At 41.8% G+C, this 27029-nt stretch overlaps 1 protein-coding gene across 2 annotated transcripts in view; it reads right to left on the bottom strand.

Moving 5' to 3' along the window:
* The window catches only part of LIN7A (lin-7 homolog A, crumbs cell polarity complex component), a 70547-nt gene extending 58510 nt beyond the window's left edge, over positions 1–12037 (bottom strand). For both annotated transcript variants that reach the window (XM_039520774.1, XM_039520773.1), the window contains exon 1: positions 11926–12037. In XM_039520774.1, coding sequence (XP_039376708.1) covers positions 11926–11968 — 43 coding nt within the window. In that variant the 5' untranslated portion in view covers positions 11969–12037. The remainder of the gene's footprint in view (positions 1–11925) is intronic.
* Between the last annotated feature and the right edge of the window lie 14992 nt (positions 12038–27029).

Here is a 27029-nt window from a genome sequence, read left to right as displayed (position 1 = left end):
TTCTTGGGGAATGGGGGGAAAGGAAGGAAATGAACCACCAACAGGTGTTTCACAAAGGGTGGTGCGGTTAGTTCACAGATACTAATTCTCCTTCACAACAGGCTTTGTGTCTGAGCTACAGCCACTACTCTCGGTTTCTTCTCTGCTGGTGTGTCATTATTAGAGTCTCCTGCTGTCTGCTCCTTAGTTCTTATCTCTTCAACTAATCTTGATCGTAAAGCTCTTTTATTGTTCATACCAGAAAAGGGAGGAAGAGATGGCGGTGGGCCAACAGTGGAGATAAACAGCTTCACGTTATTTCTAGCATTACGATTTTAATTTCTTCACTGGCTGTTCCATAAGCCTCCTCCCCATAGAGGCAGCAGAGATCAGATGACTTTATTATGTATGACAAACGATGCAATAAGTCATTATGCATGAATACATAATGGCTCTGTTTCTCTGTTGGAACAAGTAATAAGAAGTTTAATCTTCTGTGTTTCTGAATTCACTTTTTTTCATTTTAGTTGACTCCAGCACTGAACTTTGTAGACTAATTCCCTGTGGCAGCTGACTGGGGAGATACAACTTCAGAAAGTATATCTGAGAAATATTGTAACGGCAAGATTAGTGAAATGGAAGCAACATCCCTTGTTAATATACCCCAGTGTAAACAGACATTGCAGGCAATGCTAGTGTACTGCAACAATTGACATGGTCAAATATACCACTTTTTTACTTTTAATTTCCAAGCCTATGACTTTCCAAACAACAAAATGAATTGAAATTAGGGTTCTTTGTGCATTATTGTGATCAGAGAATGGGGCAGTGACTTTCTGGATATGCTGCTGCAAGCTGAAAACAAACTTTGAAATGGAAAGCTCCCTTCCTGTTGTACAGAGAATATAGGTAATGTCAGTACAAACTACCGCTGTGTGGTTTGCTTAATTCTGATAGATTTTGGAAGTTGAATTGTGTGTGTGGGGGCGGGGGTACAATTTATTTCAAATTGTAGCCTGGTTTAACAGAACATCATTTATGAGATGTGGAACAAACAAAACCTGAGATATTGTGGCATGGTTTCATTGTTAGGAAGCAAAAGGTGATGTATACGTTAGTATGAGCTCCACAGCCATTGCTATTATGATACAAAATTGGCAGCATGGCAGGAAATGGTGATGGGGCAGGGATGCACAACTGACTCTCTTCCCAACTACTATTCTTTGTAGGATCATAGAGTTTTAGGGCCAGATCACCTAGTCTGACCTCCTGCAAATCACAGGCCATAGAATTCCATCCAGATACTCCTGTATTCTTCCAAATAACTTGTTCGACTACAGCACATTTTCAATTTGTTTTGAAAGCATGAATAGATGATGGAATTCAGAAGGTTAAGACGGCTGCCAAAGGAATAATATAGGCCCCAATCAGCTTTGTGCATGTGGACCTCTGTGCCGGTGCTGGAGGTCTTTGGCCTGTATGGAGTCCTTTGTAATCAATGTGCAGGACTGATACCTTAAAATATAAATAATGTATGTTCTCTTTTATTTATTTATGTTTTTGACATGATATGGTTGAGGAAGATAATGAAAGAGCCAGGGTCCTGAAGGATAAATGCTTACCCTAAAGGATTTATCAGAAGGAGCTTCCACAGTAAAGTTGAAGCAACTTTGATTCAGCGGAAATAAAGAGTGCCCATTTGAGAAATGCTGCTCCATGTACTTAAATCCATCCCTGTTTAGGACAGTACTTAAGTATGTGCTTAATTTAAAGCACATGCTTGGGATTTCAGTACATGCTTAAAGTGTTTTTCTGAATAAGTATTCTTTCCTGAATTGCTTCTTATGATCTTCATGTATAATGAACTGCTAAAGAGACTGAAGTTAGACCTTCTTATCCAGAATCTGAATCTCTAGCAAATGTCTGATTACAACTCTAGGTAAAAGAAGATTAAATCAGCTCAGATTAACTTTGTTTATAAATGTTTGTGTATTTTAATGTATATTAGTATTTTAAAAGTGCCAACTATGTGTGAAGTCTCATGAAACACTAATTATCTGTACTTTAGAGAAGATAGATAAATTTAGGAATTGCCACTTAAGTTGGGTCAAAACTTAATTACATTTGTCTAGCATTACTCACTTAATTACATTTGACTAACATAGCTCAACTAAAAGTGTGTATCTTTGTGTGCTTGCATAAATATCATAACTGTTAAAGAGAGGTATGCATGTATGTATTTTTGTGATGGTTAATTAAAAGAACATATCTGCACAAAGCCACGGACTTTATCATCTGTCACATTTCTTATTTCCTCTGATAATTTCATTAGAGGAGTGCCCAGCCCAGTAGCACATGTAAGCTGAAAAGAGAAGACATATATTCAAACAAATCATTTACTTGATATTTCATTAAATACCTGATCCTGCCCTCTTTACTCAGGCAAAAGACCCACTAACTTCAGTGTGAATGAGGCATGTAGGATATTAGGATTGGGCATAGGGCTTTGTTTATAAAACACATTGTCAAAAGGGAAGGAATATATAATATAGCATGCCTTGTGTTTCCTAAATATTAACATACCAATCCTGTAACTTGTTGCATGTGATGGACTCCTGCACCTGCTCAGAGCTCCATTGGGGATTAGGGATGAAAATAATGTTTTAAAAAAGTAAATGTTTAAACTATTAAAATTTTACTGGTTAAACATTTAACTGTTAGGCACTACTGCCGCCCTGTGCGCCTGGGGTCCCGACTGCCAGCGGCCCCCCGTGCCTGGGGTCCCAACTGCCACTGCACGCATGGGGCTCTGCTGCCACCCCGTGCAAAGCCCTGGGCATGGGGGCTGCCAGCAGCCGGGACGGGGGGAGGGGATCAGCAGCTAGGATCTCTGGGGGGAACAGCAGCTGGGAATGGGGGTGGGGGGGATGGAGGGACATGGCAGCCGGGACTTGTGATGCGGGCTGGCAGTAGGGTCCCGCAGCAGAGTTTAACTGTTAACCAGAATACCTTACCAATAAGACTGATGCTTATTGGTTAACCGGTTAACATTTTACATCCCTATTGGGATCAACAAGTTTCAGGATCCAGGCCAATGTAACAAATGAGGAGTAGAATGCGTTATTGGTAGCCTAAATTCTGTTCTGATTCAGGATCTTCCAGCATAAATTCAAATAAGCTAAAATTATGTCTAGGCATTATTATTGAATTGCTACAGTACCAACACTGTGCTAGGTGTTTAAAGACCAGGAGTAAGGCAAGATCCTTGCAGTAATAAGTGTTTGCTGTGAACATGTCCATCTTGTTTTGGCATTCGTATGCCTAACATGCTCAACAAACATTTCCTTAACATGAACAAAGCCACTGCAGAACAATGTGGCATGACTAGTCTTGTGTTCAAAAATTACACTTGACTGGGGATTTAAGATATCCCTTTCCAAGTCACAGAAGAGATTTACACCAAATTCCACCAAAACTCTGTATGTTCGTGGAGTGTTACATATAGACACACATTTATGACGGGCATTCATATTTAAGGCCAGATTGTGCCTGGATGATAGTCTGATGCACAAGGACGAAGTGGAGCGAAGGAGCTATTACTCCTTTCTGGTCACTGTACAGTTGCCAGGCCCATTTACAACCCCTGAGGTGTCAAGGATTGCTCTCTCCTAGAAGCCTCAGGGCAGAAGCCACCTCAGCTTCACCTCACCTCAGCCTCAGGACAGGAAAGAGAGAGAAGGAAGCAGGACCATGATCCAGTGAAACTGGCGGACTGCAGATTGGAACACAGACTCCTCAGGCAGATACAGTCGGTCTCAGAGTTCCCCTGGGGAAGTGGATCTCCATACCTACCCACAATTCAGGGCTGTGCCTGACAGATGCAGTTGAGTTCCTCATGTGCATTTAATTTTTTAAAATAGTAATATTATTTTGACATTTCTTATAAAAATCCAAGCTCCCATATTAAAGGTATAAATATAGGAGCTATAAGACTTAAGGAAGCATTACTAAACTATGTGCATAATTAAAGAAATTTGTTATCAATGCTGCATGAACGCTTCAGTTGCATAAATCTGTAGAAAGCATACTCATTCATAATCCAAAATGCACTAAACCAAGCGGCTTACCCTAAATCCATCTCTTCAGAAAAACATCCAGTAAAAAAAAAAAAATCAAACACAGTAACATAAAACAAATTATTTCAGTCTGTGACTACATGTCTTTCTGTTCCAATACTACATAATCAAATACAGACCAAACCCTCTGATTTTTATCTTAATGGAATGAGTGATTTTTATTTTTAATATATCATTATTTTGTACATCATCATCATAAAGGATATCCAACTGCAAATTTGTGGCACTTGAAAAGTATTTTCATTGCTCTCAGATGCTACAATGACGGGTGCTATAAAATCTCTGAGATGGACAGATATATTAGATAGATATTAGGTGATATTCATGCCTGTGCAGAGGGACAGCACAACCACTCTAACCCTATTTTGATGGCTTAAGTGGGATTTAAGTGGTGCTTGGCCTTATGCTGGGTCTCTGTAGTAGGGTCAAGCTCCTACCTTATGAATTAGACTTTGTATTAATTATATTTTTTTCAGAACAAATATAAATTATATTAAGACTTACAGTCCAGAATAATGGCATATTGCCAATTTCCATGAAAATTATATCAATGATATGTACTTACCACACACAGATGTGTGTGTGTGGTGGGGAACCAAACCCACTTAAGTAGGCTAACGAAGGATGAACAGGAAAATAATATAGAGAATACACAGACCTATAAAAGAATGGTGTTCTATCTGGCTGGAATGGAGGTTTATTTTATAACTATCAACAGAGCATTGCCATAGCGGCTTATATTAGAAGCTCTAATGCTAATTTCAGATCTTTTCTTAGTCCTCTGTATCTCTTCTATATAGAGTGCCGTATAGGACAACTTTTCCAATGTGTTTTGGCACATCCATTTCATTTGAAAGTTATTTGTTTGAATTAATAGAGAACAAATGGAGTTTAGTTATGCAGTGTAGTTTAACAGCAAGAGGTCTTTCCAGTTTCCTAGCATAGATTTGAGAGCAGTAGAAATTAGATTGTCAATAAATTTGGGTTATTTTAAGGTTATGTTCATATATATTAATGCCTGAATGATTTTAAATTAAATCCATCTCAGATTGTTCCCCATTGACCTACTGCACAGCCAGCAGTTATGACCTTGGGTGAAGCTTCATAAACAACTGTGGTATCAGTTCTTTATGTGCAAAAAATTCAGCAGTCTTTCCTTCAATCTGCAAGCACTTAAGGAAGTGTTCACCTCAAGGATGTGAATACTAACTATATGCAAATAAGAAAGTAATCAGGATGTGGGGTGGAAAGACAGATGAAGGCATAGGCTAGTGGGACCCTCTCCCTGGAAATATACGTTCCATGACAATCTAGCTCATAACCATGAGTCAGTTCAAAATTTAAATATCTAATTGACTAGAAATCAAGATGGTCTCTTGAAAAGTGATCTTTCATAACGTGCCATTTGCTTGGTCCTGTGCAAAACCCACAATGAAAAAGATCAGGGAACATGTTGGTGCAATGTTCTGAGTAAATAGTGGCCACAGCAGACTAAGTTCAGCTTCAGAGTGAAGAGTACAAATAAAATTTCAAATAAGTTAAGCTTTTTCAAAAATAGTATTTTAAAATGTTCAGTGAAGTATAACGATTCAGATAAAGTGAAAGGTGAAAATCCTTCTATTATTGACAGATACAATGATGTCTGCCTATAAGTGAGGGACCCCAGGTGCAGACTCGTGAGCTTGGTACATGAGAAACATAGGAATTGAAATCTCAGATAATACAATGGCCCTGACAAGAAATATTTGAAAGAGAGTGAGTAATAAAATGCCCATACATTTTAGCTTAAAATTAAGGTTGTTTAAATGCATTTTCTCTCAATGCAATCAAAAACATTAACCTTCAGACCAATGTCTTTTTACATCTCTTGAAAATTTCCCTGGGATAGAAAAATGGTTTCCAGCTCACCTCTATGGCCAATTAGGATGATTGATAGAGTGACATAAGTGGTACTGAGCAGGGGATGTAAGGTTGGTGGGGAGAGGGGAGGTGTTTAGTCTGAGGGGCATATGGTTTGGGGGGGCATATGGTTGGGTAATTGGTAGGGGAAGTATGGTGGGGAGAGTGACATGAGGATGCTGAGACATCTGGGTCTTGGAAAACCCATCCTCTGACAAGCGGGATTTCTCTATGTCGGGAATTCCTTGCATACGTTCTGTGAGGAGACTCTACCACAGGGAAATCCCTGCCTGTAACAGATAGGCCCAGACACTCAGGCTAGCCACAGTTTGATAGTGGCAGAAAGGCAGTAGTTCTTCTTCTGCAGATTTTGGGGACCATCCATTGACTTGGAGAGGGCAAAAATACTTCTTGATGTCACCCTGAAGAAGGAAGATGGGAGTGGGGAGAGACATCAGTCTGATCCTCCCCCACCAGCAGACAATTGGGGAAAAAGAGATGAATGTCACCCTAAAGACTCTAAGGGTACATGAGGAATCCTAAGTATAGGTTTATTGGGAAGGTATGATTGGCTTATGGGGATCCAAGGGCATGGAGCTGGAGCCCATGCATTTTAGAGACAAGCCATAGGGATCCCTAGCAAAGATGGCTTTTCTGGTGAGCTGAGTGGAAGTCTGGTGGAAGCATAGGGAGGGGGCATTGAGTGGATCTGCTCTGTAGCAGGAGGCATGGTGCAGCAGAAAAGAACCATGGAGGCAGCAGGTCTCTGGTAGAAGAGGTCATGGGAAAATAGTGTTCTGTTTGGAAGGCCTGTGTTTGAGGTGATCATGATGGGGATGGGGGCTATAGTGAGGGAGTGGAGGCAGGTAAGGAGTAGGGCTCTGCAAGTAGGGGACATTAGACCATAGTGTAACAGGGCTGTAGCAGTGAGGCACTGGGGAGTGAGTCTGCTCCCCAACCCCACATCTCAGTAGCACATTCTTACAGTCCAGACCAAACAAAGATTGCAGAACAATCAAACTTTAAAAGATTAAATTTTAACTGTTAATCTGAGCCTCCTTCATGGTTATCTCCAAACAGTGCTTCTCCCATGTTCTCTGTTTCTCCCAACCCTCATTCTCTGGCGTGCCGCAAGTCACTACAGAATCACAGGGCTAGAAGGGACTGCCAGGGTCATCTAGTCTAACCCCGTGCCAAGACTCATGATTTGTTGTATCTAAACTATCCAAGACAGATGGCTATCCGGTCTCTTTTTGAAAACCTCCAGTGAAGGAACTTCTACAACTTCCCTAGGCAGTTTATTTTATTGTCCTACTGTTCTTACAGTTAGGAAGTTATTCCTGAGATTTAATCTGAATCAGTGATGCTGTAGTTTGAACCCACTGCTTCTTCTCCTGCACTCTCTGGCAAAAGAGAACAATTTTTCTCTATCTTTTTTATGGCAGGCTTTCAGGCATCTGAAGATGGCTATCATGTCCCCTCTTAATTTCCTCTTTTCCAAACTAAACGTACCCAGTTTCTTCAGCCTTTACTCATATGGCTTTCATTCCATCCCTTTGATCATGTTTGTTGCTCACCTCTGGATCCTTTCCAGTTAATTTACAATCTTTCTATACAGTGCTGACCAAAATTGGACACAGTACTCCAGCTGAGGCCTAACCAGCGCCAAGTAGAGTGGTACTATCACCTCTTGTGACTTGCATGCTAGGCCTCTGTTAATGCAATCCAAAACTGCATTTGCTTTTTTTGCAAGAGCATCGCATTGTTGACTCATGTTGAGGTTGTGATCCACCACAACTCTCAGATCCTTCTGTGCAATGATGCTGCCAAACTAGTTTTCCCCCATTCTGTATTTGTGTGTTTGGATTTTCTTCCCTAAATCTAGCACCTTACATTTGTCTTTGTTTAATTTCATTTTGTTGTCTATAGCCCAGTTCTCCAATTTATCAAGATACTTTTGCATTTAGTTCTATCCTCCAAAGAGTTTTCAACCTCCTATAGCTTTGTGTCATTTGCAAATTTAAACAGTATGCGCTTTATTCCTACATCCAGGTTATTAATAAAGATGTTAAATAACACCAGACCCTGAACAGATCCCTATGGACCCCACTTGAGACCTCCTTCTAATCTGATATCATTCCATTCATATTACTCTTTGTTTGCGGCTGTTTAACCAATTATATATCCACTTAAGGGTAGTTCTACTGAGTCTGCATTTCTCCAGTTTACTTATGAGAATGTCATGTGGGACTGTGTCAAAAGCATTGCAAATTCCAGGTATATTGTGTCCACCGCATTCCACTATACATCACAGGCTTTTTCCCCTCCCAAATCTCTTGAACACTTGTAACCCTGCCCCCAACCTCAGCCTCCCCAATAGCAGTGGTTCTCAACCTTTCCAGACTACTGTACCCCTTTCAGGAGTCTGATTTGTCTTGTGTACCCCCAAGTTTCACCTCATTTAAAAACTACTTGCTTACAAAATCAGACACAAATACAATTTCAGCACACTATTACTGAAAAATTGCTTATGTTCTCATTTTTATATAATTATAAAATAAATGACCTGAAATATAAATTTTGTACTTACATTTCAGTGTAGCAGTATAAACAAGTCACTGTATGAAATTTTAGTTTGTACTGACTTCATTAGTGCTTTTTATGTAGCCTGTTGTAAAACTAGACAAATATCTAGATGAGTTGATGTACCCCTGGAAGACCTCTGAGTACCCACGGGGGTATGCATACCCCTGGTTGAGAACCACTGCTCTATAGAAATCCCCACTGCTGCACCTGCCTTAGTAGCTGTGTCACATCACATTCCCACCCCAGGACATATGCTGTCTCCCTCCCAGTCCCATACAGTGCTCAGACTAAAGGGACATGTCTGTGAGATGAAACTGTGATTAAAATTTCCATTATATTGGAAAGTTGCTCTACATATTAGACTCCTGCAGACACAGACAGTTGTGCAGGTACAGAGAGACATGCTGACAGGAATTAAGGAAGTTAATTCTTGTCCTTTAGATAGAAGTAATCTTCCAGAATTAAATCGGCTTCCAATCATTCACATAAAAATTACAGTCACCTTTAAATGTTGTTTTATTTTAACTTATGTATTTCTCATTTATCTGTGATGGGATTTGAAAAACAAAACTGTGCATATAAAGTGTGTGTGTATGTGTGTGTGTGTGTGTGAGAGAGAGAGAGAGAGAGAGAGAGGACACATTCCAGGACAGTAATGAAGATTTTACATCTGTATATTATCTACATAGGGCTAGATTTCACCATTCAGACGCTGCCCAGAGGAGGGGGCAGTGCAAAGGCACACTGCCCCCATGGGCCCCACCACGAACACTTGAACTACTACATGCTTTCAAGGAATGCACTTTACTCTCCTTGCTGCACTGACTTCTCTACGGGAGAGCACGGAGCCGGTACAAGTCTATGGTATTTTCCAGAGTGGACTGTGTCGTGACCTTAGCTGGGCTGAGGCAGACTCAGGAGGAGCCCAGCTCCTTCTATTTTGATAAAAGCAAAGGGAGAGTTTCTCTTCCTTGATTTGAGAAATTCTGCTGCCCCAGAGATTCCCCTCTTCCCTGGCTGGTAAGGGGAGGACTCAAGTGAAAACATCTGGAGGCACTGGGCCTAGGTGAGATGTTTCTGGGGCTCTCAGCCTTCTTGACAACTGGAGCAGCAGCAGCAGCCCCTGAAAGGTGACTGTGTCCCCACTGAAGAAGTGGCCTTCTTTGGGACAGGAACACTTTGGATATATTTCTTTTCCTTGTTGCATGCAATCACCTTGTGCTGATGCAACTCTGCATCCCAACTACATTAACAGTGAGTCCTTCTCCTATTTTCATCTACTTCAGTAACCAGGTGAGAGGAGGGCATTTTGGCCCTCAACTTGCACCGCTATGAAAGTGCCAGGCACACCCTAGGCCATATCTAGTGGAATCTTAATTATGACTAATGGGGAGAGAGAGAGAGTTTTAAAAAAAAACCCATAATTTTAATAATGAACAGGAATACAATTGGATCATAATATTGAAATACTAATAATTCTCTTTGAAAAGCCATGCATTTTAATGGATTGCCATCTGTTCAACCCTTTTACTAAGAAATAGATTTGTCCTGCTTAATGCAAACAATATTGGGATGAAACTATACATTACACAGTAGATTTCTAAGCACTTTGGAGAAACATGTATTCTCCTTAACTTTCTGCATGCCAGTACTTTATTTTAGTAATAACTTCATTTTGTTCTTTCTTTTGTCTGAATATCTTATTAAAACAATCCACCTAATGCACAGTAAAGTTGTGATGGGCACCACAAGAGCTGCTATGCTCTCAATTAGGTTCCAGCAAAGTAACCCTAGTGTCCTCTAAATTAAAATCTCAAACTGAGTTCATCAGTTTTCTTTTCCATTGAATTTACAGCAGGAAGCTATGCGCCTCATGTTTCGAGTCCATCTTAATCTTCTAGAAAGAGTATTTTTAAAACTAAGGCACTGGCGTAAATCATTCTCTACAAAGTAAAGGATTTACAAATTGCTCAGAGGCTAAAATACACAGGATGCAGATTAAAAAAAAATTATCTTAACACTTAAGAGTCCTATCCAGGGAGCTTGTTTGATCTCTTAAACAAGAGCTCATAGAGAAGAAAAAGCCAAACAAATAATAAATCAAGTTATTTTTCCCCCTGTAATAACCAAGTATTCCTAGGGTACCTTATTAGGATTACAAATGTACTTTCAATGGTATCAATTTAGAAAGAGTTTCTTATTGTCGCCTAATCAGGTTGGGTGGGAGATCTAATTTTACAGCCTTGTGGCAGAAGTTTAAATTTAGCATAGCCTCAAGCTTTCTGCACCCCCTCTTTATCTCTTTTGTAATGGACTGTACAAAGAGACGGATAAAAAGGTGCTGTCATAGTCTCGAGGGTGGAAAAAATTTATGAGTGTTGCCATCGATGCCAGGAGCAACTAGCTGTCTTCAGGACTAGGAACAAGCTGCTCTATATGAAAGCAGTATTAATAATAGCAAACATGGCAAATTGCAGCTCCCTCCCAATCTCCTTTCTCCCCTCCCCCCCAAGTTCAGATTTTTCACAGGGCTGAGATGATTCTTTGGCTTAGGTAGGAGCCCTTTTCTTAGAGGTGTTAGCTACGGGGAAAGTGAAGCCACCACAAAGCTAGTAACTAGAAATGTATCTATATGCCAAACAGAACTCTGTCACTATACTTGAGATGCCAGTATAGGGACCTACTTCAAAAGCAATGCACTAGAGATGCTAGTATAGCGAGCTGCTGTACCAGAGAGCAAGTTAGCAGAGCAAAGCTATTGAAGAAAAGATGCAAAGCAAGATCCTAGAGCTCCATAGGTTGTGGTGTTGCAACACACTCGCCCGCACTCCCCTAGGTTTGTAACATACCTATCCCCTTCCCCCCGGTACCGCGGTGATCCCTGCCCCGGCTGTCTCCTCAGGATGCCAGCCCTACCCCAGTCTCCAAAACGCCTCTCCCCCTCGAAGAAAGTTTGGTCTCTTTGCTTTCTTCCCTCCCCTTTCACCTTACAGCCACCTGCCGTCCGAACTGCCATGGGAGGCAACGTCCCCTCCCATCCCGCAGCCTGCCCTGTTCTCCGGCAACAGGCACCGAGCCTGCGGCACAGGTCTGGCCAGCGGCCTCCCGCGGCTTTGGGGGCGCCTCCCCGGGACCAGGGTGGGACACGGGCAGGGGCTACTCCGCGGCAGCCAGAAGCGGCAGGCTGCGCCGGGGATGGGTCTCCAGCAGACACCAGCCCCTTCTCTGCAGCCGGCTGTGGTGACTCCCCGCACGCCGGGCGCCTGAAACCCCCGCCTGAGCCGCTGCCCCGGAGCGGGCAAGGGGCGGCAGCAGCTGCGCTTACCTCTGTCCAATGTGAGCGGCTGGACCGCTGTCAGCGTCGCCATGTCTGCGGCTGCCGCCGGAGTGACGCTCCGCTCCGCTCGGCTCGGCTCGGCTCCAGGGGCGGCGTGCCGGGAGCCGAGGCGGAGCAGGGGACGGGGAGGAGGTTAAGGCGGGGGAGGGACGGGGGCTAGGAGTTGGCCGGGGCTGCCGGAGGTCGCTCCGTGGCGAGGAGGCGCGCAAGCCGCATGCAGGCGGGCGGGCGGGGCTGACTCCGCGCTGGCCGGGCGCCAGGGATGTGCGTGAGCCGCCGCTGGCTCCCCGGGCGCCCTGCCTGTGGAGTCCAGATGTGCGCAGCAGCCGCCCGGCTTGGGCCGTGTTCGCTGGCCGGCCGGGGGCTCCCCCGCAAGGGCCGGTGCCAGGGGCGAGCCCGCCGGCACCTTCCGCAGCCTCGGCGTCAGGAAACTTAGTATTGCACAGCCTGGGCGGGGGGAGCCGGGCGGAGCCCCTGGGGGAGACACCGACTAGCTGGAGATGCGGCAATGGCGGGGAGTGGGAGCCAGGTTCAAGCCACAGGGAGGGAAGAGTCGCCAGCTGCAGCCAGGGCCAGGGGGTGGGGGAGGAGGCAACATCCAGCTGCTGCCCGAAATGTAGCTTTCCCCCACTGCCACCCTCTGACGTCAGCAGCGAAGTGTGGGGCTCTGAGAGAGGGCGGGGGGTGGCTGTTGGGCAAGGACTCTGCAGCTGGTTGCCCTGCGTCTGTAGGGGGAGGCCAAGGGGTGGGGTGCTGTTGGGGAGAGTGTGACTGGGTGTGAACTTCGTGTGTCTGGTTTGTTTAAAAAAGTTGATCATCCTACCCTCTGTCCCCCAGAGAAGGAGGAGGTAGGTTCCTACAGAGGCAGGGAAGGGGTGTATTGTTTTTAAACAGGTACTTGTGTGGCTCCAGCACCCTCCTTATCTGTAAAATGGGGAACTAAGGCACAGCGAGATTAAAAAACATGCTGAAGGTCACATGGAGGCTGTTCACAAAGCCAGGCAATGAGGCAAGGTCTACTGAGTCCTTGTCCAGTGCTCTGTACACAAGCCTATCCTTAGTTTGGCTGCCCAGGCATTTTCATTCTCAGTGTTCACTTTCAGCAGGTTATCCTTTTCCAGTTTTTACCCACTGGACTGAAGTTTGCCAGGTTAGATGTTAGTCCTGGAGTACACACTTTTGTAATCTTTGAATAAAAATGGTCCAGCCATTCTTGAAAATGAAAACATTTTCCAATATAAAAAAAGTTTGGCAACTCATATTTTTTTTAAATCAGCTTTCATGCCTCAGTGGCTTGAGGTAGACATTGGGCATTTGGCAGAGAGCGTGTCCCCAAGTCATAGATGTGCCTTTTGGTCATATGAGGATGTTTGGTTGTGTTCCATTCTATGCATCCGAAGAAGTGGGCTGTAGCTCACGAAAGCTCATGCTGAAATAAATGTGTTAGTCTCTAAGGTGCCACAAGTACTCCTGTTCTTTTTGCGGATACAGACTAACACGGCTGCTACTCTGAAACCTGGTTGTGATTTGTGAAAGTTGGAAAGATTTGTAAAGAGGACACTGCAGGCTCATGGATATTTCTGTTGTGATCTCTTAATGGCTTCCTAATAGCTCTGTGCATGCATAAACTAGGTAAACCAAAGGGAGTCCAGCCACCTTCCTTCTGAGGAGTGGAGGTGTATATGGATGATGACAGAGAGCCAAAGTACTGCTGCAGCCTGTCCTATGAAAGATGAGGTGGTAGAGAAAGGTTTGCATGAAATGAGGCAAGGCCTGCATCCTCACTGATTGCTCTGCTGTGCAATATGTGCATTTTGCTGTTGTCGGGTACATACTTAAACATGGTGGAATATCTGTTCCTACATTTTCCCTTTAAAATATATAGGAAATGCTATACAAAAGAAATTGCATTACAACAAAGTTACAGTTGCAAAGTGAAGTTTTGTGAGCTCAAGCATGAAGAATTGAATCCACAATTGGAGCACTAAAGGAACTATTACTTGAATATTTTGACCACAAATTTGGTGTGTTTTATAATTAGGTGAGTGTAAGAGAATAAATTTAAGACACATTTTCTCCTCAGAAAGATGAGTTAAAAACTAAAAGACCTCTTCTGAGTAGTAAACACAGTAGTCAAATCAGGTTGGCTGTGTTGACAAGAAAATGTTTTAATTGGCTAAAATGCTGAAATTTAAAAATCAGTTACTGGCAGGCAGTCAATTATCTTAACTAAATTAACATAAGGATTTTTATTATGTAGATTGTATGTATTTGCACAGCAGCTGGATTGACATAAAGTGTAACAGCTCCTTTTAAGCAGTCACATTATTGTATATGGGATTCATAGTCTTAAAATGAAAAGAATGTACACATTTAGAGCTATAACAGCCTAATATGACAACTCTCAAGCTGTTATGACACTTTTAAAAAACCTATTATGGGAATTCTGCTTAAATAATATTAAAAGCACACTGCCAAGCTAATTAAGCAATCAAGTTGTTTTTCTTGTAGGTTTTCAGAATTCTTCAGACTCTTTTTTAAACTGACAAATTAAAAACAGACATTTTTTAAACAAAATACAAATATAACATTATGTGGCCTGTTAATAAATATGTAATAGACATGCCACATGGATAAGTTATCAAGATCCAGCTCTTAAAAAAAAAACTAGTCCTCAGGATTAAGAGCAACTATATTAGGGGAGAGGTGCTTTCTATGGGAAAAATCAGTAGGTCAACTTTGCGTCTTTTTGAGTGCCCTTTTATGTCTGTTACTGGATGAACAGGTCAAATGTCCCATGCCATGCAGGGTTAAGCCTGATCAGTACTTGAATGGAGACTTCACAGATCTTGGCTTTCCCATAGGGAGTGTGGTTGCTAAGGCACTAGATGACATCCTCACCTTTAGATTCAGTGTCCTATTTCTGACCAAACTTTGCTTTGGGCTGTTACCTTCTGCCTGCCTAAATTCCCCGTGTAGTTTCGGTTGGCTATTGTACTCTTCATTTCATGCCACATTCTGTAATATTACCATGTGTTCCATCCCAGGAATTTCAACTATGGATAAATTGATTGTTTCACAATATAACGTAGGCTTTAATCTCCTCTTCTTTTTATAAAACAAAGAAAATGTTATATGTGCTTCCAGTGCTCTCAAACGGTAACAACTTGACAGCTCTGGAGACTGAAATCCACTGTTTATTCTCAGGAAAAGCTACAGCATGGTCAGCTGTAGCGGTGGCTTCTCTTCATTGGAGCCTTGTCATGCTAGCCTCCAAGCCCTAGGCTCTGCATGGAACTCCTATTCGCTTCAGTGGAAGTTCCCTGCACACAGCAGTTTGCAAGATCATGTGTAGAGTTTATAAAATGGATCCTTTGGGATTAAAAGCGCATTATCAGCCTTCATTTACATTTTCTTGCCGATATTGGTTTCAGTCACAACCTGCCATAGTATTTCAATGAAAATATAAGCAAAGATGCTAGCACTATTATAATGCAGGGCCTGTTAATTTCTTTCTTTTTTATAACCTGGTCATTAAAATTTGCTTTGGAATGAATTCTGGTATACAGTGTGAGTAGGGGAATGGGCCCTCTTTCTCTTCATTTAATCAGTCAGCCCAGTTCCATGGTGTTTCTGTAAAGGACATGGAATCTGGATATCTGATGGTTTACGGCACACTTTGCTTATTAGGCAGAGAATTGCATCCTTCTTCCAGCGGGATTTTTTTAGGATTCTAAAATAACAAGTTGCAACTTGGTGCTTTTGGTAATAATTATACACGTTACCAGCACGTGCTGCACATTCTGCTCCAGGACAGCCATCCACTGGTAAGCAATATTTCAGATGCATTGGGAACTGGGGAGGTAGTGCTCAACAGCTGTGCCTGGTGCTACAATAGTTACAACCTGGCGCCACTTTTATGTTCTAATATTGCAAAACATAAGACATAGTTTCAAAAAACTATGCATCCAACGAAGTGGGTATTCACCCACGAAAGCTCATGCTCCAATATGTCTGTTAGTCTGTAAGGTGCCACAGGACTCTTTGCTGCTTTTTCAAAAAACTGTTCTTCTAAAAGCTCCAAACCAGCTTCATCTTAACAAATGTTACTTTTTAATACTAAATTCCCATTGGCTACAGTGAGAATAGGACTGAGTTCTTGTGCTCTGGGAGCTTTACTGTTGACTTCAGTTCAGGTGTGGGAGCAAGCCCTTAATCCATAATGTATATTGTCAACTTTGGATATGTTTTATAGCATCTGAAATACTGACATTTTTAACAGTAGTTAGTTAGTTATTTTTATGACTGTTTTGAGCACAGGGTATACAATTAGTGCACACAGTCTATAGCACCTTACTTTTTAAAATATTAAAACTACAATTGACTCAAGCTTTAAAACTGCATCTCTCACACATCAGCATAATGAGCTATCCACCCTATTTACTTGGCCAGTCTGTTAACATATGATTTGCCTATAATAATGCTTTGCTAACAATCACCACAACAATAAACAACTTTAGCCATTTTTTGATTATGTGTATTGATTATTCTTGGCTGTGTTTGTTGCTTGCATCAATACAGAGTTACACAAAGAAGTGAGGACAAACAAACTGTGGTTAAAACATTTAAAATCTTGTCACTAAATGATGTTAACCTAGCAGACTATATTATATAAAATTATTGCAAAAAAATCCATGTTGAACAAATATTGGTGAATACACACAGATCTCTAGTCAGGCATTTAGACTTACAGAAACCAAAAGAAATACAAGTTTTTAAAGTAAGGGCTGGGGGAAGCCAAAAGATGCAGAGAAGCACATGGTTTGGACAGAGACATCCTTTAGGGGAGGTTTTATTAATAGGGATATTCTATAGCCTAGTGAAGGGGAGAGGATAGAAGTTAATAAAGAACAGATAGGAACTGAAGAGAAACAGTCAAATGAAAAAGAGTCTCATTCAGTTACAACACATGAAGGCAGACAAATAAATACTGACAGATTTTATAAGTGCTTATATACCAGTGCAAGAAGTCTAAATACTAAGATGGGTGAACTTGAGTGCCTGGTATTAAGTGAAGATATTGATATAATAGGCATCACAGAAACTTGGTGGAATGATGGTAATCGATGGGACATGGTAATAGCAGCATACAAAATATATAGGAATGACAAAGTACTGTATATACTTGTTCATAAGCCGAATTTTTTTAGTAAAAAGAAGAAGCATCAGAGAAGGGGGTCGGCTTATGAATGGGTATAGAGAAGGAGAGGTGGGATGCAGCCCCTCCCCCCAACAGAGGGAGCAAGGAGAGGCAGCACATGCAGCAGAGCCAGAAGGGAAGAGGTGACCAGAGTCTCTCTGCTTCTGGCCACGCTGCTCTCCCCCCAGCCTCCGAAGCAGCTGCAGCTCTGGGGCTGGCAGGCTGCAGCCCTGCCGCTCCACCCCAACTCCCAGAGCAGGCTGTGGCCGCGCCTCCTGGCATGCCAGAGCACACTGTGGCTGTGCCACCTGGCCCAGCCCGCTGGAACATGCTGCGGACGTGCTGCCTGGTTTGGCCCACCGGAGCAGACTGCGGCCGTGCTGCCCAGCCTGCCGGAGCAGCTCCAGCCAGGCCAGAGACATCCTCCCCTGGCCCTCCCCAGATAAGGTGGGAAGGGATGGGATGGGGAGAGTGTGGGGGTCCTGGGCCTAGGGGTGGGGTCATGTGGGGGGTGGTCACAGGGGTTACTCCCCTGACTCCCAGCTTCTCCCCCCAAAAAAATTTCCTCACCAGTTGCTGTCCCAGCCTGTCAAGGTAAGCAGCTGGCAGGCTGGGACACTTTGTTTACTTAGGTTTACCTCCATGCCTGCAGACGCTCAAGGTAAACAAACCATCTCAGCCCACCAATGGCTTATCCTGATGGCCCGGGAGCTAAAGTTTGCTGACCCCTGAATTACAGGGTCGGCTTATGAACGGATTATAAAAAATTTCCATTTTTACTTATCCATCTTGGGGAGCGGGGTTGGGGGTCAGCTTATAAACGAACCGGCTTATGATTGAGTCTATATGGTAGGTTGTGCTAGTGAGGGAGTGGCACTATTTGTGAAAGAAAGCACAGAGACAAATACAGTAAAAATCTTGAATGACTCAAACTGTGCCATAGAATCTTTATGGATAGAAATTTCATGCTTCAATAATAAGTGGATAGCGGTAGAAATGTACTACCAACCACCTGCCTAGGATGGTTGATGGTGATTATGAAATGCTCAGGGAGATTAGAGAGGTTACAAAAACAGAAAACCCAATAATAATGGCGGGATCTCAGCTATGCCCATATTGACTGTATATGTATAAGGACGGGATGCAGAGATAAAATTTCTAGAAACCATAAATGATTGCTTCTTGGATCAGTTAGTCCTGGAACTCACAAGGGGAGAGGCAATTCTTGATTTTGTCCCAAGTGGAACACAGGGTCTGGTCCAATAGGTGAATATAGCTGAACCCCTCAGTAATAAGAACAGGAGTACTTGTGGCACCTTAGAGACTAACAAATTTATTTCAGCATGAGCTTTCGTGAGCTACAGCTCACTTCTTCGGATGCATAGAATGGAACACACAGACAGGAGATATTTATACATACAGAGAACATGAAAAGGTGGAAGTACGCATACCAACAGGAAGAGTCTAATCAATTGAGATGAGCTATCATCAGCAGGAGAAAAAACACTTTTGAAGTGATAATTAAGATGACCCATAAAAGGTGTGAGGAGAACTTAACATAGGGAAATAGATTCAATTAGTGTAATGACCCAACCATTCCCAGTCTCTGTTTAGGCTTGAGTTAAATGTATCTAATTTGCATATTAATTCGAGTTCAGCAGTCTCTCTTTGGAGTCTGTTTTTGAAGTTTTTTTGTTGCAAAATTGCCACCTTCAAGTCTGTCACTGAGTGGTTAGAGAGGTTGAAGTGTTCTCCCACTGGTTTTTGAATGTTATGATTCCTGATGTCAGATTTGTGTCCATTTATTCTTATAGGTAGAGACTATTTCCCTATGTTAAGTGTCTGACATTAGCCTTCTTGGCAACAAGGGCACACAGTTGACTCATATTCAGCTTTTCGTCCACCGTAACCCCTAGGTCCTTTTCTGCAGAACTGCTACCCAGCCATTCGGTCCCTAGTCTGTAGCAGTGCATGGAATTCTTCCGTCCTAAGTGCAGGACTCTGCACTTGTCCTTGTTGAACCTCATCATATTTCTTTTGGCCCAATCCTCTAATTTGTCTAGGTCCCTCTGTATCCTATCCCTACCCTCCAGCGTATCAACCACTCCTCCCAGTTTAGTGTCATCTGCAAACTTGCTAAGGGTGCAGTCCACACCATCCTCCAGATCGTTAATGAAGATATTGAACAAAACCGGCCCCAGCACCAACCCTTGGGGCACTCCACTTGATACCGGCTGCCAACTAGACATGGAACCATTGATCACTACCCGTTGAGCCTGATCATCTAGCCAGTTTTCTATCCACCTTACCGTCCATTCATCCAGCCCAGACTTCTTTAACTTGCTGGCAAGAATACTGTGGGAGACTGTATCAAAAGCTTTGCTAAAATCCAGAAATAGTACATCCACTGCTTTCCCCTCATCCACAGAGCCCGTTATCTCGTCATAGAAGGCAATTAGGTTAGTCAGGCATGACTTGCCCTTGGTGAATCCATGCTGACTGTTCCTGATCACTTTCCCCTCCTTTAAGTGGTTCAGGATTGATTCCTTGAGGACCTGTTCCATGATTTTTCCAGGGACTTAGGTGAGACTGACTGGCCTGTAGTTCCCTGGATCTTCCTTCTTCCCTTTTTTAAAGATGGGCACTACATTAGCTTTTTTCCAGTCGTCCGGGACCTCCCCCGATCGCCATGATTTTTCAAAGATAATGGCCAATGGCTCTGCAATCTCATCGGCCAACTCCTTTAGCACCCTCGGATGCAGCACATCCGGCCCCATGGACTTGTGCTCGTCCAGCTTTCCTAAATAGCCCCGAACTACTTCTTTCTCCACAGAGAGCTGGTCACCTCCTCCCCATACCGTGCTGCAGTCACCCAAAATGGGACTGTCCCTATAAAAATGGGACATCTGGTCACCCTAGCCAAGGTGATCAGGGATTCAGCTGCTTGCTATGGGTGACCCTAAACCTCTGACTGCTAGAAGTTGGGACTTGACACCAGGATGATCACTCAAAAAATTTCCCTGGTCTGTTCATTCCCTCTGAAGCATCTGGCTCTGGCCACTGTCAGAAGACCAAATACTGGGCTAGATGGACCATTGGTCTGCCGAGTTTGGCCATTCTTATGCTACCATTCATTAAATTGCTGTATCATAATATGTGAGCTGCAAATGGTGCAAAAGACATTGTTCACTACTGGCCTTGTATTTACTGCATCTATATACGGATGGGGCGAGGGGGCGGGGGAGAGAAAGCAGGTTATGTGGCCATTACTAACTTGCAGGGTGCCTGCCCAAATGGGTAGAAACCCAATTTCAAGACGTTACTATAGTTGATTCTTATTTTAGTGTATGCTATGAATTATTTTTTTCCTGATCAGTAAAAATGAGAATATGATCAAATTGCTATTGTAATCTTGAATGCTTTTGTAGTTTTTGATTGGGATGTGAGCAAAGGCAAGCAGTTTGCAGAGCCTGATTTGATTACAGACCCAGATGTAGAAGTAGGCTGTCAGTATTATCTGAAATCATCAAATACATAATGAATTCACATAAATAACCTAGTTTCCTAGTTTGAGTTTAAAAAACAGCAACAAAGCAATGATGTGATTGAACTCAAATTTAGCAGTGTATTTGTCCTAGCCGTAATTTCTATAAATTAAGAAAAAAGATTATTTTAGTTTTTAAAAGATGGCTTGTGATGGTACTGAGGCTGTTCTGTGTTTTCCAGCCATATGCTCACAAAGATGACAATATTTAAAGCCCTGCAGGAGATCAGAATGTCAGATCTACATCATCTACTAATGAGGTTTGTTCTGAGTAATACTTTGTCTTCACAGGGAAAGAGAACCAAGAGGGAATGTATTTGAGTTATCCTGTTCTGAGAAACAGTTTAATGGTCACTGCTGTACTACAGGTTTACATCATTTAAGTGAAAAGAACAGGAGTACTTGTGGCACCTTAGAGACTAACAAATTTATTTCAGCATGAGCTTTCGTGAGCTACAGCTCACTTCTTCAGACAGTCTCTACGCAAAAGAATAAATGGACACAAATCTGACATCAGGAATCATAACATTCAAAAACCAGTGGGAGAACACTTCAACCTCTCTAACCACTCAGTGACAGACTTGAAGGTGGCAATTTTGCAACAAAAAAACTTCAAAAACAGACTCCAAAAAGAGACTGCTGAACTTGAATTAATATGCAAATTAGACACAATTAACTCAGGCCTAAACAGAGACTGGGAATGGTTGGGTCATTACACTAATTGAATCTATTTCCCTATGTTAAGTTCTCCTCACACCTGCTATGGGTCATCTTAATTATCACTTCAAAAGTGTTTTTTCTCCTGCTGATGATAGCTCATCTCAATTGATTAGACTCTTCCTGTTGGTATGCATACTTCCATCTTTTCTTGTTCTCTGTATGTATAAATATCTCCTGTCTGTGTGTTCCATTCTATGCATCTGAAGAAGTGAGCTGTAGCTCACGAAAGCTCATGCTGAAATAAATTTGTTAGTCTCTAAGGTGCCACAAGTACTCCTGTTCTTTTTGCGGATACAGACTAACACGGCTGCTACTCTGAAACCTATCATTTAAGTGCTAACCTGTGTGCCAGTGTGAACAATTGAATGACATCTGGCCACTACATCGCAGAGTAGGTTCCTTATTTGCCATGGTATTCTATTTCCTCATGTGTCCTAATGGCAAGACCGTTCTTAAGAGTATTCCAGAAAAAGTGTATATATGAGTTCCAGATCTGTAAGGATACTCATGGGTGCAATCATTTGGGGAACTCATTTGTCTGGAGGCAGAGTTTGGAGTCTTACTTTCTATGGGCCTGAGAGTCTTTTAGACTCCGATCCTGCAAACACCTAGGCACATACTAACTTTATTAACATGGTATTCCCTCTGGCCTCTGTGGAGCTACTCATGTGAGCAAAGGGCACCGACATGCGTGTTTTCAAGATTAATGTCTGAGTTAGTTCATTATCTAATTACAATTATATGAAAAGACTAGGGCTGTCAAACAATTAAAAAAATAATCCTGATGAATCATGAGATTAAAAAAATCACGATTAATCAGAGTTTTAATCACACTGTTAAACAATAATAGAATACCATTTATTTAAATATTTTTGGATGTTTTCTAAATTTTCAAATATATTGATTTAAATTACAATACAGAATACAAAGTGTACAGTGCTCAATTTATATTATTATTTTTGATTACTAATATTTACATTTTAAAAAGATCAGCAAAAGAAATAGTATTTTTCAATTCACCTCATACAAATACTGTAGTGTAATCTCTTTATTGTGAAAGTGAAATTTATATTTATGTGAGACAATGCTGCCCGCTTCTTATTTACAATGTCACATGAAAGTGAGAACCACTTGGAACTGTTGTAACCGACGTTGAAAAGTACTTACGTGCCAGATATGCTAAACAATGCCCCTACATGCTTTGACCACCATTCCAGAGGACATGCTTCCATTCTGCTGACGGGTTCTGCTCAATAACAATCCAAAGCAGTGCGGCCGACGCATGTTCGTTTTCATCATCTGAGTCAGATGCCACCAACAGATGGTTGGTTGATTTATTTATTTATTTGGTGGTTCAGGTTCTGTAGTTTCTGAATCAGTGTGTTTCACTTTTAAGACTTCTGATAACATGTTCCACATCTTATCCTTCTCTGATGTTGGAAGGCACTTCAGATTCTTAAACCTTGAGTTGAGTGCAGTATCTATTTTTAGAAATCACATATTGGTATCTTCTTTGCGTTTTGTCAAATCTGCAATGAAAATGTTCTTAAATCGAACAACATATGCTAGGTCAGCATCCGAGACTGCCATAATATGAAATATATGGCAGAATGTGGATAAAACCATGGAGCAGGAGACATACAATTCTCCCCCAAGGAGTTCAGTCACAAATTTAATTAACACTTTTTCTTTAAATGAGCATCATCAGCATTGCCTATTCTCACTTTCAGGTGACATTGTAAATAAGAACCAGGCAGCGTTATCTCCCGTAAATGCAAACTGTAAAAATGGTTGTCTTAGCAATTGTCTGAACAAGAAGTAGGTCTGAGTGGACTTGTAGGCTCTAAAGTTTTACATTGATTTGTTTTTGAGTGCAGTTATGTAACAGCAAAAAAAATCTACATTTGTAAGTTGCACTTTCACGATAAAGAGATTGCACTACAGTACTTGGAGGAGGTGAATTGAAAAACACTATTTCTTTTGTTTATCTTTTTTACAGTGCAAATATTTGTAATAAAAAATAATAATATAAATTGAGCACTGTACACTTTGTATTTTATTGTAATTGAAATCAATATATTTGAAAATGTAGAAAAACATCCAAAAATATTTATAATAAATTTAAATTGGTATTCTATTATTAACAGTTCAATTAAAACTGCAATTAATCATGACTAATTTTTGTAATGGAGTTAATTTGTATTGAGTTAATCGCATGAGTTAAGTGCGATTAATTGACAGTCCTGGAAAAAACATAATATTCTCATTGTCTAGGCCTCCTAGGAAGCCTGCAATGACCAGCTTTACAAGTGATTTTTCTGATAACTTATTTTTAAATTTTAAAAGAACATTTTCTCTTGGCATTAAATTAACAACACTCTCCAGCACCTGCTGTCATCCATCTGCTCAGGGCCCTCAGATGACACCATTCTGGTAAATCTGCTCTGCGCTCATATTCAAAGCCATCAAATTTGCCTTCAAGTTGACCCACATTCTGTTCCAGGGTAGAGAACAAATTCTCAATTTTCTTTCTGCTCTAATGACTGCAGCACTGTCAACAGTTTTTCTCTGTTGAAGATTTTTCCTAAATAGATCTAAACATTGCTGGAATTCAGACTCGTTCACAGGGCTCTTCTGAAGGTGTTTGATTCTCACCTGCCATTGTTGGGGTTGATGATGAGCTGGGCTCACTGACACAGCAGTCCGATCACATTAACAACTGTAATCAAACACTGAGTCTCCAAGTTTCTCTCTGCTGCTGTTGTAGATGAAAATACCCTTATTTGTTAACTATTGAAATGAACCTTCAATATGCAGAGACTTCCCTCTCCAATAGGTTAACACATTATATTAAACTGTACTCCACTCTGTTTGAGTGTGCAAGGGGACAGGGTGCAAGAAGTCGCCTTCCTGTGTACCTCTCTATGGGACAAAGCCCCCTAGGGAAGTGCAGCCTTTGCTTCCTGCTAGCAGCCTCTGTGGGTACTCCTTTCCTGGTGGGTCATAATGAGGAGTATATGTCATTTGTTATCTCATGTTGGGTGAAGCTGCCAGTGCAGTGTGGGCTTCTCCGGAATCATCAGGGGGAATAATGGCTGAGTGGTACCTTTTCCAGCAGAAGGCACAGTTCTAAATGCATAAGCAGACCCTCATTCTTACATTTACCAAGTGATTCCTGTGATATTTTCATGCAGCTTCTATTGATGTTGAATCAGTTGCTTAAACTTTCCGCCACACTTAACTCTTTCTAAGTTTCTTTCAAATACACAGGAGACTCCCACAGACCTATTTGCATTTAAGTTTTGCCGATTCACTTATTGTCATTTGCGTCCCTTAGCTTCTTGCCGTGATGTTTTGCTGCATTCTCCAATTATCAAGTGAATTCCCGGGCACAAGAAAAATCTTTTGAATAGAAACAGCCATCTGGCCAAATGTACCCAACCTTTTTCGTATAACCTACCTTCATCTTCTTAATTTTCATGCTATATACTTCAGTCCCATTGGAAAGCTAAATGCTCTCCCTGCTCACCTGAATTAAATGGAGTAAAGCTCAGGCCCCTATTTACAATATATCTGTATATCTTTGTCTAGCAGGCTGAAGGATGTCTTTATATCATATATAATGAACAGGACATGTCCTAAAACCAAAATGGGGAGTTCTCCCTATGTAATCCCTTTCCATCAGCAGTTAGCCTTTTCCATCATTTCCATTGGCAGTTTCCATCAGCAGTTAACATTTCTCTCCTAATATTAGACATTTGGGTATCACACATCATATCTGGTGGGCAAAACACAGTTGCCACCATACATTTGCAGGACACTTTCACATTCCCCAGCTGCATACCAGCCAATGTATGTGGGGAATGTACAGAGTCCATTCCAAGTGGCCCCAGAGGCAATCTGCATATTCTCAGAATTGCTGACTTCCCAGTTATGTTAGTTACTATGTTAGTTAGGTTACTTAGTTCTACTTTAGCACGAAAGGGTTAAAATCAACTTTTTAACTACAGAATAGCACTAGCTCTGTGCTGGAGGAATGAAATTCTAATGGAACTGCATTGTGACAAAAGCAGAAATGTTTCTGCTGCTTAAACAAGATAAATACTAAATAAGTATATTATGGTTCGTTTCAAATGGTGATTGCTTCTCCTCTAGCACAGATGGCTAAACTGCATTACATTCTAACACTGCTCATTTCACATAAGATTGCCATGATAAAATACCTAGCTTTGAACCGACACTATTCATCAGATATATTTTCCTGTCTTATGTAGTACTTTGTTTCACTTTTTAAGGGTCTAAACTTGGATATGTGAGATATTTACCTTTGAAAGAGTCTACTATCTTTTGGGGATTTGGAACAGACAAAAGCCTGGCTAAGTTAAAGGCACTGGTCTTTAGGGTGGGAGAAAAAAGGGTTAAGTGGCAGTGCTCAGAATAGAGGCTCCTTAGCTTCTCAGGGTATGTCTATGGAGCAAAATAAACCCCACAGCTGGCCTGTATCAGCCAACTCGGGCTTGTGGGGCTTGGGCTATGGGGCTGTTTCATTGCTGTGTAGACTTCAGGGCTCGGGCTGGAGCTCGGGCTCTGGGACCCTCCCATCCTGCAGGGTCCTAGAGCCCAGGCTCCAGCATGAGCCTGAATTTCTACACAGCAATGAAACAGCCCTGCAGCCCAAGTCCCATGAGCCCAAGTCAGCTAGCACAGGCCAGCTGCGGGTGTCTAGTTGCTATGTAGACATTCCCTTAGAAATGCAGCCTGGAGGGTGAAGAGGCAGGATGTTCTAATTGAAATCTAGATTAGTCTAGATTAAAAATGAAGACTTCTAATAAAGCAACTCATTTTTGTAATTAATTTATTTATTTGTGACAAAATTAATGTCATTTGCCTCACTGTATTAAGTCTGATTGTTTACCATTATAACACTTCATCTGCTACTTCTAACTATATAATTCTGTTATTCCGCCCCCCCCCCCCCCCGCAATTTCCTTGGTGGCCATTACATTATTTCACAAGGAACATAAGTGAAGCAAGTACAAATAAAATTCTGCATTCCATGCACCTATTGGGCCAGATACTGTAGCCCTTTTTGCTTATATGCACAATCCTATTGCTACTTACTGCTGTCTCTTCTACTGGTTTCATTGGACTATTGGTGAGAGAGCTGCAAGTTTGGTCTATAAAGAGGATTTTTGTTAATAATTACTAAGGGAAAAAATGCTATTTAGCAATGTATGTGTGGCATTTAGCATTCAAATCCCAAGAAAGTAGGTCTAGAAACACTTTTATAACTATCAGGATTAAAATAGCAAAACTGCTGTGCAATTTGAACAGAAATGTTGACATTAAGTGAACTGCACACACACTTTCCAAGTGAGTTATGTTGAGAAGTGTTAGGAGGTGAAAAGTAAGAATCCAGTTCTGCAGGATGCTGGGCACTTCCAACTCCTTGTGAAGTTGAGTGGGCATTGAGAATGCTCAGCATTTTATAGGACTGGATCCCAGAGTCTTGAACCAACATCATGTAAAGTCACATTATTTTTTCTGGGGGAAATTCAGATTGGATGCAATGTGCTTAAAGTAAACACTAAATCAATTATTTTACAGGCTAGCTAGATGGAATATTTT

The sequence above is a fragment of the Mauremys reevesii genome, linkage group 1 (genome assembly GCF_016161935.1).
Source record: "Mauremys reevesii isolate NIE-2019 linkage group 1, ASM1616193v1, whole genome shotgun sequence".
In the NCBI taxonomy this organism is placed as follows: Eukaryota; Metazoa; Chordata; order Testudines; family Geoemydidae; genus Mauremys; species Mauremys reevesii.
The sequence above is the reverse complement of the archived record's forward strand: the minus strand, read 5'-3'. Positions and strand labels throughout refer to the sequence as shown.